Source organism: Pongo pygmaeus, chromosome 22, assembly GCF_028885625.2.
Source record: "Pongo pygmaeus isolate AG05252 chromosome 22, NHGRI_mPonPyg2-v2.0_pri, whole genome shotgun sequence".
Taxonomy (NCBI): domain Eukaryota; kingdom Metazoa; phylum Chordata; class Mammalia; order Primates; family Hominidae; genus Pongo; species Pongo pygmaeus.
In genome coordinates, this window is record NC_072395.2 from 47,321,137 (window position 1) to 47,339,312 (window position 18,176).

General features: G+C 48.5%; 1 protein-coding gene and 1 non-coding gene across 4 annotated transcripts; both read right to left on the minus strand.

Annotated features, from left to right (window-relative positions):
* Positions 1-2,971: 2,971 nt before the first annotated feature.
* KCNE1 (potassium voltage-gated channel subfamily E regulatory subunit 1) lies at positions 2,972-16,346 on the minus strand. 3 transcript variants are annotated; one of them, XM_063659638.1, is made up of 3 exons: positions 16,303-16,346; positions 15,048-15,130; positions 2,972-6,111 (listed from the first exon to the last, which is right to left on the minus strand). In XM_063659638.1, the coding sequence occupies exon 3, from the start codon at positions 6,068-6,070 to the stop codon at positions 5,672-5,674; it is 399 nt and encodes a 132-aa protein (XP_063515708.1). In that variant the 5' UTR covers positions 6,071-6,111; positions 15,048-15,130; positions 16,303-16,346; the 3' UTR covers positions 2,972-5,671. The 3 variants fall into 3 exon arrangements, with proteins under 3 accessions (XP_063515708.1, XP_054324621.1, XP_063515707.1); XM_054468646.2 differs by lacking the exon at positions 16,303-16,346 and adding an exon at positions 15,923-16,003; XM_063659637.1 differs by lacking the exons at positions 15,048-15,130; positions 16,303-16,346 and adding an exon at positions 6,423-6,493.
* On the minus strand, positions 12,505-12,632 carry LOC129022752 (small nucleolar RNA SNORA11). Its single transcript, XR_008496549.1, has one exon. It is a non-coding gene; the product is annotated as a small nucleolar RNA SNORA11 (small nucleolar RNA).
* Positions 16,347-18,176: the final 1,830 nt, after the last annotated feature.

Below are 18,176 nucleotides of genomic sequence, written 5' to 3' on the forward strand. Positions count from 1 at the left end.
CCTGCCTGGCTGCACCGTCCTCAGAGTTCCCTGTGCAGTGAGCAATATCCTCAAAGTGACCACCAGGAGCCAGCAGCACCCAGACTGCCTTCCACTGCACCTGCAGATCAACAAATTCCAGTATTTTGGGGGAATAGCTGTGATAACTTGGCTACAGCTTTACTGACCTCAGGTGAATAGACAGACCAATGTGCTTGATGGGCCAACTAACTGCTTTAAATCTCCTGACTCATTTTTTGTATTAAGATTTGTTTATTTATGCAATTATTCTGTTTACTCAAAGACTTTACCAGAAGCTCATGCAGTGGCTCATGCCTGTAACCCCAGCACTTCGGGAGGCCAAGGTGAGAGGATTGTTGGAGCCCAGATGTTGGAGACCAGCCTGGGCAACATAGTGAGACCCCATCTCTACAAAAAATTTAAAAATTAGCTGGGCGCCACGCATGGTGGCTCAGGCCTGTCATCCCAGAACTTTGGGAGGCCAAGGAGGGTGGATCACCTGAGGACAGGAGTTCGAGACCAGCCTGGTCAGCATGGTGAAACCCCGTTTCTACTAAAAATACAAAAATTAGCTGGGTTTGGCGGTGGGCACCTGTAATCCCAGCTACTCGGGAGGCTGAGACAGCAGAATTGGTTGAATCTGGGAGGCAGAGGTTGCAGCGAGCCGAGATTACGCCACTGCACTCCAGCCTGGGCAACAGAGCGAAACTTAGCCCCCCACCCCGACCCCGGAAAAAATTAGCTGGGCATGGTGGTTTGCGTCTATAGTCCCAGCTGCTCAGGAAGCTGAGGTGGGAGGATAGCTTGAGTCTGGGAGGGTGGGAGGATGGCTTGAGTCTGGGAGGTCGAGGCTGCAGTGAGCCATGATTGCACCACTGTACTCCAGCCTGGGTGAGAGAGCCAGATCCTATCTCAAAAAAAAAAAAAAAAGTACCAGCACCTATCTACCCATTCATAGCTTTATGTCCATTTCTTTTGTCTTCAAGCACTGGTAGCCTTTACTTATCTCTCCTCACCTGATCTAGTGTTTACATCTCATTTGTGCCCATAGAGAAGTCATACACTGATGTGGATTTTAGATAGGGCACGCTCTCAAGACAGCCACGTGCATTATTCTGTGCTCACACAGCCTGGCCTGGAGATGCAAAGATTATGGAATCCAGAATCTGAATGAGAGGATCAGATTAATGGGATGTTCTCACAGTGTCAGGTAAGGACAGCCTGATACAGACTTTCATCATGAGGCTGGGACCTCTGGGTCCCTTGGCCCCAGGACCACACTCGAGGACGTGCCTGTTCCTGCCAACATGGCTGGGCAGAGTTCCTCTTTTCTTTTTTCTCCTCTCTTCTCTTCTCTTCTGTTCTCTTCTCTTCTCTTCTTTTCTTTTCTTTTCCTCTTTCCCTTCCTTCCTTCCTTCTTTCTTCTTCTTCTTTCTTTCTTTTTTTTGAAATGGAGTCTTGCTCTGTCGCCCAGGCTGGAGTGCAGTGGCACACTCCTGGCTCACTGCAACCTCCACCTCCCGGGTTCAAGCGATTCTCCCACCTCAGGCTCCCAGGTAGCTGGGATTACAGGCACCCGCCACCACAGCCAGCTAATTTTTGTACTTTTAGTAGAAATGGGGTTTCACCGTGTTGGCCAGGCTGGTCTCAAACTCCTGACCTCAGGTGATCCACCCGCCTCAGCCTCCCAAAGTGTTGGGATTACAGGCGTGAGCCACCATGTCCTAGCCCTGAGTCTGTTCATGCTTCTCTCAGGTGTGGCGTGGGCCTGCCTGGGAGCTATTCTTCTTCTGTAAAGCACAGGCAGTTAATCAGTGGTCTCTGGGCAGAATCCAGCTCAGGGTTGTATTTCGTTTGACTCACTCAAGTTTTAAAAAGTAAATTAGTTGCCAATGTGCAAACATTAGAAGAGTTCACAGCTTCTCCAACAATACCCAGAAGTTCGTCCGGATGGTGCCCGCATTCCCTGCTCTGTCTAGATGGTGCCCACAGTCCCTGCTGTGTCTAGATGGTGCCCACATTCCCTGCTGTGTCTAGATGGTGCCCACATTCCCTGCTCCATCCAGACAGTGCCCACATTCCCTGCTCTGTCTGGACGGTGCCCACATTCCCTGCTCTGTCCAGACAGTGCCCACATTCCCTGCTCTGTCTGGACGGTGCCCACATTCCCTGCTCTGTCCAGACGGTGCCCACATTCCCTGATCTGTCTGGACACTGCCCACATTACTTCCTCCGTCTGGATGGTGCCCACATTCCCTGCTCTGTCCAGATGGTGCCCACATTCCCTGCTCCGTCCAGACGGTGCCCACATTCCCTGCTCCGTCCAGACGGTGCCCACATTCCCTGCTCTGTCTAGACAGTGCCCACATTCCCTGCTCCGTCCGGACAGTGCCCACATTCCCTGCTCCATCCGGACAGTGCCCACATTCCCTGCTCTGTCCGGACGGTGCCCACAGTCTGGATGGTGCCCACATTCCCTGCTCTGTCTAGACAATGCCCACATTCCCTGCTCCATCCAGATGGTGCCCACATTTCCTGCTCTGTCTAGACGGTGTCCACATTCCCTGCTCTGTCTACACAGTGCCCACATTCCCTGCTCTGTCTAGATGGTGTCCACATTCCCTGCTCCGTCTGGACTGTGCCCACATTCGCTGCTGGCTGCAAATGCCAGGAGTTGACAGCAGCCTCCCCTTTACAAGGCAGGAGGTGCCACAGTTTGCCATTGTCTCCTCCTGGGGCTTCACTTGCTTTCTATCTGCAGTCATCAGAGGGACCCACATCTCTCTGTTCTGACACACTGTGTGTTGATGGCAGAGTTTAATTATCCACATGCAATCTTACTTTCCTTACTCCCAAGTCCGTGGGGCTGCCTCATCAAAGCATTGCAAGAACTGATAACCATCTTCTAGAAGTATCATAGTGATATTAAGAACACACATCACAGATCATAGTAAATGGCTTTAATTTTTTAATGAAATCTCAATACTGCAAATGCATTGTTGTCCTAGCTAATGAATGCATAGAGTATTGCGTGCAAAATAATAATTGAGATTCTATTTTTAAGAAGCTTAGAACAGTACATGGTGCATAGCAAAGACTCTGTGTATGCGAAGCCAAATTTTAAAATATGGTAACAAGTGTCTGAAAATATGTGGCTCAATTTGTCTCCCGGTTACTTTTCCCTCTCCTCCTTTAAAATGAAGAGGAAGGAGAGGAAGAGATAAGAGGTTTGTAAGTGAAGACAAGGGCCCTTTAAGGCCTGGGAAGACTAAAGCCACAGGGCTCTCCCTCTGCCTTAAAAGGCACAGGAATCTTAGTGGGGAAAATGAAGTGGTGATAAAAAGCCAGTCCGTGTGCCTGGAATATCAAAGTCAGTGCGCGCCAGGGATCACACTGTGGGTCACGTGCACTCTGGGTCTCTCTCTGCAAACCTGCCCTGCCTCAGTCTGGGAATATGCAACTGCCTAAGAAGGGTCTGGCTTACACAGGGGCCGTGAGACGCGGCAGGCATAGCTGGGCTGCTACTGATCATGAACCCTGGAAACGGTAGGCAAGGTGTGGTGTCCATATGCATTATTCGGGTGGGGCAAAGATCACAGCTCTCACTAGACGTTCAGAGGACTTTGTAACCCAAAGAACCACTCATCTCAAGGACTGTGGTAACTCAGGGGCTGAGCCATGCCAGTGTTTATTATGTGAAACAAGGACTAGAACCTCACAAGACCAAGTCTTTTGAGGATGGCCCAAGATGCACACGGGCTGCTTTTATCTTAGGTTTAAAAAAAATATGTTTCATTTAAATATTCCATACTCTTCAGGAATGCCCAGGCAGCTGAGCTTTCAGGATGTCGCACTGCAGAGGACTCTGATGCTACAGATGGCAGCTGGAGACCCTCTCAAGGCAGATGGCAGAATGGAGGTCCTCTCTATCTGCTGGGGCAGCCCCTCCGGGTGCCCCACTGGAAGGCAGAGCAGCTCCGTCTCTGAGTGGGTGAGAGGTGCTGCATGGACTCACTATAGTATCCCAATACTGTTTGGCAGTAGGCTGACAGAGTATCCCAAGCTGGGTGGCTTCAACAACAGGTACTCACTGACTCACAGTTCCGGAGGCCAGAAGTTTGAATTCAAGCAGGGCTGTGCTTCCTCTGAAACCTGTGGGAGAGGAGCCTTCCTGGCTTCTTCCCGGCTTCTTGGGATGGGGATGTGCATCCATCCTTGGCCTTCCTTGGTTTGCAGCTGTGTCACTGCACCCACTGCCTCTGTCACGGCATGGTGTCCTCCCTATGCGTCTGTGTCTGAATTTCCCTCTTCTGATAAGGACTCCAGTCATATTGGGTGAGGGCCCACCCCAATGACCTCATCTCAACTAGATCATCTGCAAAGACTCTATTTCCCAATTAGGTCACATTGATACACCTTGCTGATACACCTACCTTATAGGGCTGAACCTAAAGGCACGACATTTCCATACTTGTCACAAGCACACAACGATTCTGCCCTTGTCACTTCTGTGCTCACTCTTGGGCACAGAAGTTGTACCCCCCAAAATTGGGGGGCACAGAAGTTGCGCCCCCCAAAAAGACAGGTACAACTGTCTTTTTGGGGGGTACAATTCAACTCACAAAACCAGCCCATCACCTCAAAAGGACCTGCCACCCCAGTGCTATGTATCCCTCTCTGCCCACAGCCACTCCTTCCCCTGGCTCTCAGGGAGTGGGGGCACCTCTCCCTGCTCCCACAGTGACCCAGCACCTTCCCCTTGGTATGCATTCTGAAGGGGGCATTTTTTTCTCCTCCATCTCAGCCGTGTACGAAGCAAGTTCTTTCTCGATTGAGGTGTGTATGTGTGTCTATGTATATGAGGGTATGTGCCTGTGTGTTTTCAGGGAGATGTGTGCAGGGTGGGTGCAAGGGAGGAGTGGAAGGTGGAAGGGCAGGAGGAGGATAGAGCCACAAGAGTGAGCACAGAAGTGACAAGGGCAGAATTGGTGTGTGCTTGTAACAAGTATGGAAATGTCATGCCTTTAGGTTCAGTCCTATAACTGAAGGTAGGTGTACCAGTAAGGGCATTGATTCTGCGACCTTAACAGAGATCAGAATAACAGTGGCTTAAGGAAGAGTGGAGTGGATTTCTCTCTCCTGTAAATCTGGCCTGGTGGGTGGTAAGGAGGATCCACATTGCCCAGGCCCAGATGTGTGTGGCTCTTTGAGTGCCCCGTTCTTTCCCAGACTCATAACTGCTCTCCACCTCCTCCACATCCAGCCACTGGGAAGCAGGACAAGGTAAGTAAAGGGCACATTCTTTTCTTTCCAAGGATTACTTGGACATTACAGTCTTCACTTCCATGCCTACTGGGCAGGGCTTAGTCACACAACCTTGCTAGCTGCAAGGGAGTCTGGGAAATGCAGCTGCTATTCTCAGAGGCCATGTCCTCAGGGATTCTGCTAAATTTAGCAAGGCAGGGACAGATATGGGGGAACCACTGACAGTCTATCACAAAAGAATGATTTTAGGGAAACAGTGAAACAGTGTCATTAATCCACCCCTCACCCCTTACAACAGCCAAAAAGAAATCCAGTGGTATCCATCACAATAAAGAGTACAAGAGGAATGTGATTAGAAAATCAGGTTTCCAGGCAGGATGTGTCCAGTTTTAGCCAGTGGTGGGGTTCATGGGGAAGGCTTCGTCTCGGGAAGGTGTGTGTTGGGTTGTTCTACGGCCAGATGGTTTTCGACAACATAGCACGCCCTGTAGCTCTCCAGGACCCGGGCCTGGACGTAGGCCTTGTCCTTCTCTTGCCAGGCATCGGACTCGATGTAGACATTGAACGGGTCATTCGAGTGCTCCAGCTTCTTGGAGCGGATGTAGCTCAGCATGATGCCCAGGGTGAAGAAGCCAAAGAATCCCAGTACCATGAGGACGTAGAGGGCCTCCAGCTTGCCGTCATCGCTGCGGGGGGACCTGCGGGCCAGGCCCGACACGTTGCCACCCTGCTGAACTGTCTCCTGCCACAGCTTGGTCAGAAAGGGCGTCACCGCTGTGGTGTTAGACAGGATCATCCTGGGCATTACGGTTCCACTGCTGCAGCTCGAACTTCCCAGGCACACCTCTTAAAGGAAAAATGCAGCCCCAAATCAAAAAGTACGTATTGGCCAAAACCCACATGTATGCACACACAAGTATACAATTTTAAAATCTCAGGTGAGAGGGGTGAGCTGACACTCCACAGGCCATGGCGTGTGCCATCTTGGGTCTGTGCAATGCCTTCTCTTGATTGATGAATGGATACATTGATTCCCTTCTATTTCCATCCACCACTCCCAATCTCCACACCTATAGGTGACCATCAGAACAAGCTTCTTTAATATGCATTGCTGCATATTGTGGCGTATGGGGTCGCATGTGTGCATTTTGGTTTACCTAAATGGTATCGGGTCATCCAACTCATTCAGTCTCCTTCTTTTTCCTCATGACTGTGTTTTTGTGGCTCACTTGTGGTGCTGGGTGTGTGCATTCCCTTGCTTCCAATGGTTGTATACGACCCATGGTGAACACCCACTTCTTTTCTCTGCCTTCTCCCCCAGAGATGGACACTGCTGTGGCTGCTGACTCCATAAACAAGGGGGAGACAAATATCCCCATCCTTGACCTCCTATGGACCTAAAAAAAATCAGGCATCTCATATAACTAGTTCCTGGGGGCTTATGCAAGACCAGTCAGACTGGTCACCCTTGGAGGCAACGTGCAATAGGTGGTCTATTTCACCACGGAGCATCTCTCTATGAACAGTTACATTCATCTGAATGAAAAACCCACCCTGTCAGATGGTGGGCTTCGGAATGTCTAGGGAGATTTCACAGAGAGCTCCCCTCAAAGAGGCCAGTGTCGTAGCTTGTGCTATGTTTTTCCCTCCCTGCCCACACATACGCACACACACGTACACCATCTTAAAACCTCAGGTGAGAAGGGTGAGCTCACATGCTCCCTAGTCCATGGTACGTGCCGTCTTGGGTCTACACAATGCCCTCTCTTGATTGAGCAATGGTACATGGATTGCCTTTTATTTCCATTCGCTACTCACTGGCTATGCAGAAAGTGAACATTTTCCCTATCATTTAATCTTGATATCACTGTCCCTGTATACTCAGAGTGGGCCTGGGAATTGGAAAAATTGTCTCCAAGTGGAAACCCCATCTAGGTGACCTTGAGATCATTGGTAAGCTAAAAAAAAAAAAAACAGGTCTTGTATGTATGTATGTATGTATTTATTTATTTATTTAGGTTTGAGCAAATGCCAGCCTCTACCCCCAGTTCCTGCTGGGCAACAAAAGCCCCGAGGCCAAGTTGTTGATGTCACATTCCAAACTCAAGCCAGAGGGGGCCACTGGGAGCTTATCACACGTAAGTGCTCCCACTCAGTTCTTTCTTTTTCTGTGTTATTGAGACAGGGTCTCACTCTGTCACCCAGGCTGGAGTACAGTGGCACAATCTTGGCTCACTGCAGCCTCAAACTCCTGGACTCAGGTGATCCTCCTACCCTACCCTCCAGAGTAGATGGGACTGTAGGTATGCACCACCATGACTGGCTAATTTTCGTATTTTTTGCAGAGGTGAGGTTGCCCTCTGTTGCTGAGGCTGGTCTTGAACTCCTGGGCTTACAGGATCCACCCACCTCGGCCCCCCAAATTGCTGGGATTTCAGGCATGAGCCACCCTGCTTGTCCCCTGCTCACTTCTTAGGAGCTTGAAGTAGCTGAGTAGAACATGGCCTGGAGTAGAACATGGCCTCGGGGGAACTGTTGTAACTACAAGTGAATGATGTATTTGGGAAGAAAGTTTATGGCCAGAATCGCTATGGAAAGACAAATTCCAACACTTGCCGGGATGGCACTGTCTTTCCCAGCCAGGATGGGGACTGTGACATTGCACATCATCTTGTGTAGGACAAATAACCTCAGAAACCTGGCTCCTCTCCAGCTTAGACCCAGAGCTATTTCTTCATTGAATTGGTTTAATTGTAAAACATACCCTGAACCCAGCACCAGCTGAAGACATCTGACACCTTTCCGAGGCCCCTCTTCCTCTACCCATCTCTGAACTGTGGCTGTGTCTCAGAGTTCTGTTATCTGCTCTCTTCTCTTCCTACTCTCCTGTCTCCCAGGGTGACTGCACCTGCTCCAGGCTCACCTGCATGGCCATGATCCAGGGCTGTCTTTAAGCTCCAGAGCCATGCGTCCAATGACCTGCTAAGGAGACGGTTCCCTTTGGCCATCCCCAGGCTCCTTAAAGTTAATACTCCACCCTGTCCTGTCAGAGACTGGCCCGTGCCTCAGTGAGCTGAGTGGCAACACCACTCACTCCAAAAAATCTGCATCACTCTCACTGATGACTGCAATCTCATCATGGCAGTTCCCATCTTGAAGGCCTTCCTTGGGTCCGCCCCACCTTCAAGGTGAAACTCCTAGTCTTCTGCATGGATACAGGCCCTAAATTTGAGAGTCTCTGCATCCCTCTCCAATTCCACTGTTGCCACTGTGCCCAGACCCTATGATCCATGGTCCCTGCTGGCCCCAGGGCCTCCACACATTGTGCATCTCCAGCTCAGACTGCACCTTCTTCTTGGCCCGTGAAATTTCTCAGCAATGCCTACTCATGCTTAAAATTCAGCCCAGCTCTCACCTCCTTCCTGAAGCCTGCTCTGATGCGTGGGGCTGGGTCAGCACTGTGCACACCATGACCCCTGCTAACCTCATCATGGTCAGGACCTCCAGGCCCCTTATCACACCCCTGCCCTGCCCATCCAGCCCAGTGCTGGGCACGCAGCAACACAGGAGCTGCCCATGAGTGTTTATCGAATAGATGCCACCAGAACTTAATACCTTTTGACCAGTGGGGCTTGACTCTTTATAACCTGCTTACTCCAATGAACAGATGCCAGTGAGCTGCTCCAAAGCTTTAACTGACTCCCTTTTCCAGAAGGGCAGTCATCTCCCACCCTGAACCACAGTCTCAGAAGGCAGGAGTGAGGAGCAGAAAGAGCTCAGATTTTGGGATTCTATTGCTACCCCAGGTTTGGATTCTAGCTTTGCTACTTCCTGGCCACATGTTCCTGGACAGGTTCCTTAGAATTGTTCAGTCAAGTTTTTTTTTTCTTTCCAAAGTAGCGAGAAACACCACTGACATTTGCGGGCTGTTGAATCACTGAGCAGATGTGTAGAGTGGCTGACAGCACGTGGCACGTGGCAGGTGCACACTCAGTGGTCCTGGGTAGGAGTTTATTGGTTTTTCTACCTCGTTAAGAAATTGCAGCCCAAGGATTTGGGGCTTTGGGGATTTAGGCTTGGCTTTCCTGTGGCTGACCATGGCGGCTGTCTTCTCTACATTGTGGAGAGATCAGACATGAATGAGAATCAAAGATTGTTTGTGGCCTTTCCTGGTTTCTAGGCTTTGAGTCTATGTAGAGATCTGTCAGGGGTTAAGCTGCCTGGGCTCAAGAGATTCAGGTACTTGTTCTTGTACAAAACTAGCATTTAGCCCCATGCTAACCATCAGGGCAGGCAGGAATTGTTTGGTAACAGATCCAAACTTGATGCTCAATCATTTCTTTTTAAATGACCCGAAACCACTTATGAATGCATAAAACCCTGCCCCAGAAAACAGACAGACCTGGACCTGATACCATGATGTAATTTCCAAAAACCCAGAATGATCACAATTGGCAAATAATTCTGCCACCAATTACTGTTAGAGAGTCTTTACAACTTCATGACCATGCGAGGGTAGGATCATGGCAGGTGACATTTGAAGGTCCACATGTTAATTGGTTTAAAACTGATAAATCCATACAGCAAATTAAGAGTAACATCTGCAATTAATTCATAATGGTGAGTTCACTGAGAAGACTTGTTACTTAGAACCAGATGGACTTTCTTATGTCCAAAGAAGCAACCAAAAACATCTGCTTTGAAAACCTTCCAAGCCCAAACCATCCTCAGCCTTGTTCTTTAGAATGCTTTAGAATGACCTTGTTAAAATGCAGATTGCTCCTGTAATCCCAGCACTTTGGGAGGCCAAAGCAGGTGGATCAGTTGATGTCAGGAGTTTGACACCAGCCTGGCCAACACACTGAAACCCAGTCTCTACTAAAAATACAAAAATAAGCCAGGTGTGGTGATGGGCGCCTGTATTCCCAGCTACTTGGGAGGCTGAGGCAGCAGAATCACTTGAACCCAGGAGGCGGAGGTTGCAGTGAGCCAAGATTGTGCCATTGCACTCCTGCCTGGGTGACAGAGTGAGACTCTGTCTCAAAAAAAATGCAGATTGCTGGGCTCTATTTACAGAGTTTCTGATTCGGTAGAACTGGAGTGGGCCTGGGAATCTGCATTCCTAACACATTCCCATGTGGTGCTAATACTGCTGGTCTGGAGGCCCTGCTTGGTGATCTATTGGAATCACCAGGGGAGCTTTTAGAAAATAATGGTTCCCGGATCTCACCCCTGGAGATTTTAATGTCTTTGGTCTGGGTTCCTGCCTGACTCAGAGACTTTTTAGAAACCTCCCAAATGATCCTAATTTGTAGCTAAGATTGAGAACCACTGGGCTGTGGTGTGGGACCCTAGGAAACTGACCAATCGGCCTTTTGTGCTGCAAGGTACCTGGAAGAATTTTGCAAAAATATAGAAATATGATTTCACTGACTGTTTTTCAAATCTTGTTTGTTTTTTACATTTTCTTTTTTGGTCTTGTTTGCCTCTGATACAGTCTGAAGAGAAATTGCAGAAAGAAACTCTCCAGTCTTCAGTGTAACCTCAGCTGTCCCCATTCTCACGCACGCTGGTGCCTTCAATTACAATTCGCCTGTCAGAGCTTAAGTCCAGCTAATTAACTGCCTTTCAAATAACAACCCTATATTTTTAAGGAATTTTTTTTAAAACTTTGCATGTAATTTATTGCATTGCTTTTGCTAAATGTCCTCCATACCCCCAATGACTGCTAGGCTGGGTCGCCATGGTATTTTTGTGTAATGAGTCTCAAAATGAGTTTGGAAATGTCTTCGTAATAGTCAGCATGGTGTAAATGACAGAGTCTGGATCTGCATGTCATTTGGGATTTTATATCAGATTCTCTAGGTTCATTTCTATTATACATGAGGCCAAAGCACCCACATGCCCCATGGCTGCACTTTCAGATGGTTGAACTCAAACAGAGTGGGACAGCAACTGATCCAACAATCTTAATTTTCAGAAAACGGGGCTCCTTAGAGATGAGATGGCTTGCCAAAAGTAATCTCTCCTATCAGAAATACATATCCTCAGCAAACTAACGCAGGAGAAGAAAACCAAACACCACATATTCTCACTTATAAGTGGGAGCTGAACAATGAGAATACATGGACACAGGGAGGGGAACAACACACACTGGGGCTTGTCGGGGGAAGGTGGGTGGGGAAGAGCATTAGGGAAAAGAGCGAATGCATGCCGGGCTTAATACCTAGGTGATGGGTTGACAGGTGTCGCAAACCATCATGGCATACGTTTATGTCTGTAACAAACCTGCACATCCTGCACATGTTCCCTGGAACTTAAAAAATAAAAATTAAAACCAAAACAACCAACCAAAAATACATCTAAAATGTCATCTCTTAGCAATTGACTCACATATTATTAGTATAGAAAAGAGCAATTCCCAGGACCTTGTACAGAGGAAGCAGGCTCAAAGTAGCTGAGGAATAGGCCACTTTTATCAGGTAGCATTGGATCCGTGCAAATGGGGGTTGGCTTCTTACCTAAATATGCCATCAGAAATCATCCTTGTTCCTGCCCCCTCAGCTTGCACAGTGAGTAGAGGGATGGGGGAGGCAGAAATGGTAGGAGCCAGAGATGTTCAAAATCCATCTGAAGCTTGGCCTGTGCTGAACATTCCCAAACTGTGGCCTTGTCGGGCCCAGAAAGTGGGGTGGATTCCTGGCCGTTTCTGCTTCTGCCTGGTTGTGAGATGTGAATGCTGCCCCTAATCAAGGGTAGTGCAATTTTTTTTTTTCTTAAAAGCTTAGACCCAGAGCTGCTAATCTACTGGAAATCACTCAGGATACAGGGCTCTGCACAGCTGCGCTGAGTGAGACACCTGCAAATGGAGACCAACGGGGCCTCCAACTCCCTGGATTTCCGTAAGGCCCCCAGTTGAACCCAGGGGAGAAGAGGGCAGTGGGTGGCGCCTCGCTGCTCCGGGCACACACCACCTCTTCTGACTTCTCCCACGTGCTCCGGCTGTGTCGCCTATCAGCACTGATAACAGCCTGGAAGCTTTCAGAACAGAAGCTTTCCCAGCATGGGAAACTCTCAGTCTTTCTTTCTTTTTTTAAATTTTCCAAAGCCTTTATTTCTAAGACCAACTGTGGCCTACCTGTGCATAAACTGGGCAGGCTGTAGACAGCAGGTTTCCCAAGTAAATACTACAGCCTTCATCCCAATATTGAGCCCTGTCCCATTGATCCTGCAGGGGAGATGTGTAGGGCATTTGTTCATGGGGAGGCCACAAGTTTGGGCCTCTCATCACTGTGACCTCAGACCCCTGTTGAATGTGTCGTAAACAGAGGAGCTGTTCTTCAAGCCCCCTGCCCTGAGCGCACCCCTCTCATTCTTTTATTATTATTAGCAAATTCCCCCAGTTCCTGATCATTCTTTCTTAAGCATTTAGTGACTGGGTAAGGTTCTTGTGGCTGACTCCAAGCTTTCTTCTAAAAGGAATAGATTCTAGGGGTGAGTAGAGGAGACAGGAATGTCGAAGTCAGAGCTCAGGAATCTGGGTTCCAGCCCCAGGTCAATCCTAGATAAACTACAGGGCTCCTTAACTTACTTCCCTAGGTTGACTCTGGGTATTTTTATCACGCCTGACAGGACTCCTTAAGTATTTCTTCGAAAGAGCATCCAGTCTTAACATCATCATTTGGCCTCATTTGGTTTAAGAAGCAGAATTAGGGTAAAAGCAATGACGGGTAAACCTCATTTTGGTGAATATGATCTTATTGAGCCGAGAATTCTGAGTCAATTGTCCTTTGAACCAACTGTCTATTGTTTTCATCTTTATCACAACACTATGTCCAAATATTGGAATATTTCCCTCCTAGCAGAAAAGAAGCCACCCAAGGCCACCAGATGCTTCCAGGCACTTGACTGGCTTTGGCTGGTCTTCTATCCTTCCCCTCTCCCCAGAGTCAGTGGGCACTAAGGTGGCCAGGGTCTCTCAAGGAATCAGAATGAAACCATCCAGAGGGCCAGAATCAGACTGTCCTCTCTGATTAGGAAAGTGTTTTCTGCCACCTCCCAGTGGGAATGTGGGGTGTGGCTTGAGTCTGGTGCTTTTACCAGGAGCTTCCCAGACCTCTCTATTGGTGATGAAGAGAGAGTCTGGGGTGTGAAGGATGGAAATATAAATACTGAATACTCAGAGAGTCAGGCAGCGAGCTGGTGAGGAGACTCCATCATACTCAATATGAAAACATGGGTGGGCGTTTGGGGACGGATAATGAATGACAGCTAAAGTCACACATCAGGAGGGAAGGAAGGACTCTCATCTTCAGCAAATGACATAAATCTGGGGAGCCTCAGTTTCCTCACCTGAACAGTGAGAATGATGGCGTCTACCCTGAGTATATACCCCAGGTCTTTGTGCAGCATGGAATCAGCCCCCGGCCTTCCTAGCTCTTGCTATATTTTATTTTATTTTATTTTAGAGACCAAGTCTCGCTCTGTCACTCAGGCTGGAGTGCAGTGGCGCGATCTTGACTTACTACAACCTTCTCCGCCTCCTGGGTTCAAGTGATTCTCCTGCCTCAGCCTCCTAAGTAGTTGGGTTTACAGGTGCATGCCACTATGCCTCGCTAATTTTTGTATTTTTAATAGAGACGGGGTTTCCCCATGTTGCCCAGGCTCAACATGCCTGGGCTGAAGAGATCCGCCCACCTTGGCCTCCCAAAGTGCTAGGATTACAGGCGTGAGCCACCGTATCCGGTCTCTTGTTTTATGTTTGCTGTTCTTGCTGTAGGTGAGGCATTCCCACCATATTCCCTTGTTAAAATCCTACTGGCCCTTCAAATGCCAGCTCATATCCACACTGTGTCTGACCCTGATCCAGAATCCTCTCCCCTTCTTTGACCCCTTGTATATTTCTTTCCTACAGCGCCAGTCATATTCTAACTTCTAATCATTTGTAGACTTGTCTGGGCATTTTCTCCCAGGAGGTCCCAGAGGACAGAGACCATCTTGCTCACCTTTGTCCCCACTCCAGCACCCAGAATATTTCAATAAGGTTTTCCTGAATTAAGTGGGAAGCAAAGTATTAGATTCAATACCACTACAATGGGAAAGTGAGTGAATAATTGATAAAGTATACTATGCTCTGGAAATAGATTATTGAGTAATCAAAGGAAAACCTCTTGCAATGTAGTATGTTTTTATATATTAAATTTTATATTATTTATTTATATTTATATTATTAATGTATTTTTGTTATTCATTTTGTTTATTAAGATTTACTATATATATACTGTATATATACTATATATATATATCTGTAACCCACCTTATTTCTAAAAAAAAATTTGGGCAGTCAGTGATTGTTAACAGTAGAGCACAAACTCTTAACCTTTTTTTTCTTCCCGCTTTCCCAGAGTCCTTATCGCCTTCTAATATAATAAAGTTTTCTTAATTATGACGTTGATTGTTCAACGTTTGTCTTTCCCACCAAAATGTAAGCTATTGCAGGCAGGGATCTTTGCATGGGTTGTTCTTCATTGCATCCTAAGCCACTAGAACAGTGTGTGGCATATGGTGGGAGCGCAATAAACATTCAGCGAATGCAGGCAGGCATGCGTGAACGCATGAATAATAAGTGTTTCTTTCAACTACCAGAAAGACCGAAACCACACAGGAGCTGTCTCACCCTCAGAGATTTAAGACGACAGCAATGAGTCCCTCTGATGTCTTCTAAGTGAGCTTTATTTTCAAAACAATTCATTTTCCAATAACCTATCAAAAGCAGGTCCTACCTGAATATCCTTGGCTATTTCCTCTGGATACAGATGATGCCTTCCTCCAATGGATCCTCGGCTCACCTGATGATTGTGTGATACTGGCCAGAAAAAAGCAGAGGGATTTTTCCTGGTGATTGGAAATCAGAGTCACGGCTGAATTTAAGCAACTGTGTGAACTCAGCAAAGTCCCCACGACCTGGACCATTCATGACAGCTATGGTTATTGACAAGGTCCTTCCTTAACGGAGCTGAAAACTCCTTCTTAATCTAAATGTGGACTCAAATGAACTGTCAATTCACATAGAGTAATGTGACAAATCCGGGGGGCAAAGTATTATGCAATAGATTGGGCACATGTGCACGTCTCTGCTACTTAGTCAACTTTCTTCTAAAGTTCCCCACTTTTCCCATTACCACAATCAAGATCAGAGATCAGTAACGTTCTCGCGTCCCATGCCCTTTCCTCAGGGAGATGCCAAGGCCCAAGAGCTGGTCCCCCAAAACAGCTGAAGGTCTTTGAAAAAAAGTGGGGACTCAGGTCCCGTGAATGGTTTTGATTTTCTTTTCTTTTGAAAGTTGCATGTAAGTGTTTTCCAAATATTATACAAGAATGTCTATAACTTAATAATGGAGGAATGTTTTCGTTGTTGTATGTTGGTGAGATGCTTTCCTATGCGTTTGTTGTATAAGTAAGTGAGAACGCCAGAAGGAAAGGAGAGGAGAGGCTGATCATCCTATCCCGTCTCCCACTCCGGGGGTCTCGGCGCTTCCAGCCTGGAGGGCGCCCGCTGCGCGTCCGGAAACGCAGGTTCCGGGAGCCCCCCGGGGTTGCCCGACTAGGCCACTTGCGCCCCGGAAGAGGGCCACGGAGGTGGGACCCCCTGACTTACCCGGGTCTGAGATGCCGAGAGAGCCGGGTGTGGAGCTGAGTGCGCGCCTGCCGAGCGCTGAGGCCACCGACAGCCCAGCCCCGGGGCGGCACCTTCTAAGGGCCTGAGCGCTGCGCGCCGGGGAGCTGGGAGGGGGGCGGGCGGGGCCTCCCAGAGCTGCCAGGCGTCCCGCCCCACTCCGCCCACACGCACGGCCCAGCCCAGGGTCCCCGGGGACCACCCCAGACCAGCCCCGGCCCACCCGGGTCCTCCGCACTCTGCACCCCAGACCAACACCGCCGCGCGTGGGGAAGCGTTTTGGATCCTGTCGGAGAGGCTCAAGGCCGGCAGAAGGTCTGAATTAGGATCGAGAAAGCCGACCAACGGACAGATCTACCTACCTTCCTGCGGGAGTTTGAGATTGCCAGGGGGGAAGCCACTGCAGCCAGGAGAAAGGCCGTCTGGGAGACGCCCCACCCTCGGACGTGCGGGCCTTCAAATATCTCTGAACATAATCACTCCAAAGACGGCTCAACCTCCGCCCCCCACGACTCTTTCTAGCCTCGTCCCGCACCCCAGCTGTGGCCACACACCTATTTGGCAAACATTTATGAAGCACCTACTTACTGGGTGTGCAGCCCTGAGCTGGGTGTGCAGCTGTGGACCAGACAGGAGGGGGCCCAGAGTGGCAGACAGTCGCTGGAGGTACCTGAGCCTTGGCGCGCACACCCTAACGTCCTTGGGGCCTTTCAGCCTGTGCCGTCCTCCAGAGAGCAAACCGTGCAATGATGCAGGTGACTTCCCAGCAAATTTCGTAGCTGTTGCTCACCAGCTTGGCAGGCAAGAGGAGAAGGGGCAGTCCCCAAAAGACAATCCCATGAACCTTCTGGGGAATGACGTCCAGGCTCCAGGCTCCTGCTCTGCAGGCGGGTCGCAGAGGCAGGTTCCTGACCTAGGGCTAGAAGACATTCTCTAGGGTCACTGCCTCCATGGTCTTCTTTGGCAGGTCACTTCTTCCTGGGCTTCGACCTCAGTGTTTTCATGGGGATGAGGGTGATTGGAGGCTCTCCGAGGGGTGCACCGATGTGTCCTGTGCACCAGGCAGAACCAGCATTGCCCTGCAGTGTGGGTGCAAAATGAACCCACATGGCCACGTTGGAAAGTCCTGAAATGTTCATAGCCTATGACATGAAATTGCACTGTGTGAAATCTATTCATTCTTTTTTTCTTTTTCTTTTTTTTTGAGACGGAGTCTCGCCCTGTCACCCCGGCTGGAGTGCAATGGCATGATCTCGGCTCACTGCAACCTCCACCTCCCGGGTTCAAGCGATTCTCCTGCCTCAGCCTTCCGAGTTGCTGGGATTACAGGCACCGGCCACCATGCCCCACTAATTTTTTGTTATTTTTAGTAGTGACAGAGTTTCGCCATGTTGGCCAGGCTGGTCTCGAACTCCTGACTTCAAGTGATCTACCCGCCTCAGCCTCCCAAAGTGCTGGGATTACAGGTGTGAGCCACCGCACCCAGACTGAAATCTATTTATTCTATGGAAAGGATCAGAGCTGTAGAAAAATCCTTATGCATGTAAAAGTTCTTTGTATTTTTACTTGCAATAACTAGAATCTAAACATCTAAAAACAGAAAATATAGGTAATTAAATTGTAGTACATATGATATTATTCTACATAGTAGAATATTATGTGGAGTCCTTAAAATGTTTACAAATAATTTATAACAACATGGGGCCGGGCACAGTGGCTTACACCTGTAATCCCAGCACTTTGGGAGGCCAAGGTGGGTGGGTCACCTGAGGTTAGGAGTTCAAGGCCAGCCTGGCCAACATGGTGAAACCTGTCTCTACTAAAAACACAAAAATTAAGCTGGGCATGGTGGTGGGCACCTGTAATCCCAGCTACTCGGGAGGCTGAGGCAAAAGAATCACTTGAACCCAGGAGGTGGAGGTTGCAGTGAGCCATTGCACTCCAGCCTGGGCAACAAGAGTGAAACTCTGACTCAAAACAAACAAACAAACAAAAAACCAACAGGGGAGATCTTTATATTATCATGTTAAGTGAAAAATACAAAACCAGGAAACAAAACAAAAACCCCCACAAAACCCAAGGCCTTAAATTGTAAATATGAGATGCCAGGAATTATTTCAAAAGTCTATACGGAAGCACACCACCATGTTAACATTGTCTATTAGTGGTAGGCCTATTGGAGATTTATTATCTTATTTATGCTACTTCATGTTTTCCTTCCTTTTTTGTTTTGCAA

Coding starts and splice junctions, on each gene's coding strand:
- KCNE1 (XM_063659637.1), bottom strand. CDS start 6,450: ATGAGTTGGATGACCCGATACCATTTAG. Junction 6,112..6,422: donor GATGACCCGATACCATTTAG/GTAAACCAAAAT, acceptor TTTTCCTTTAAG/AGGTGTGCCTGGGAAGTTCG.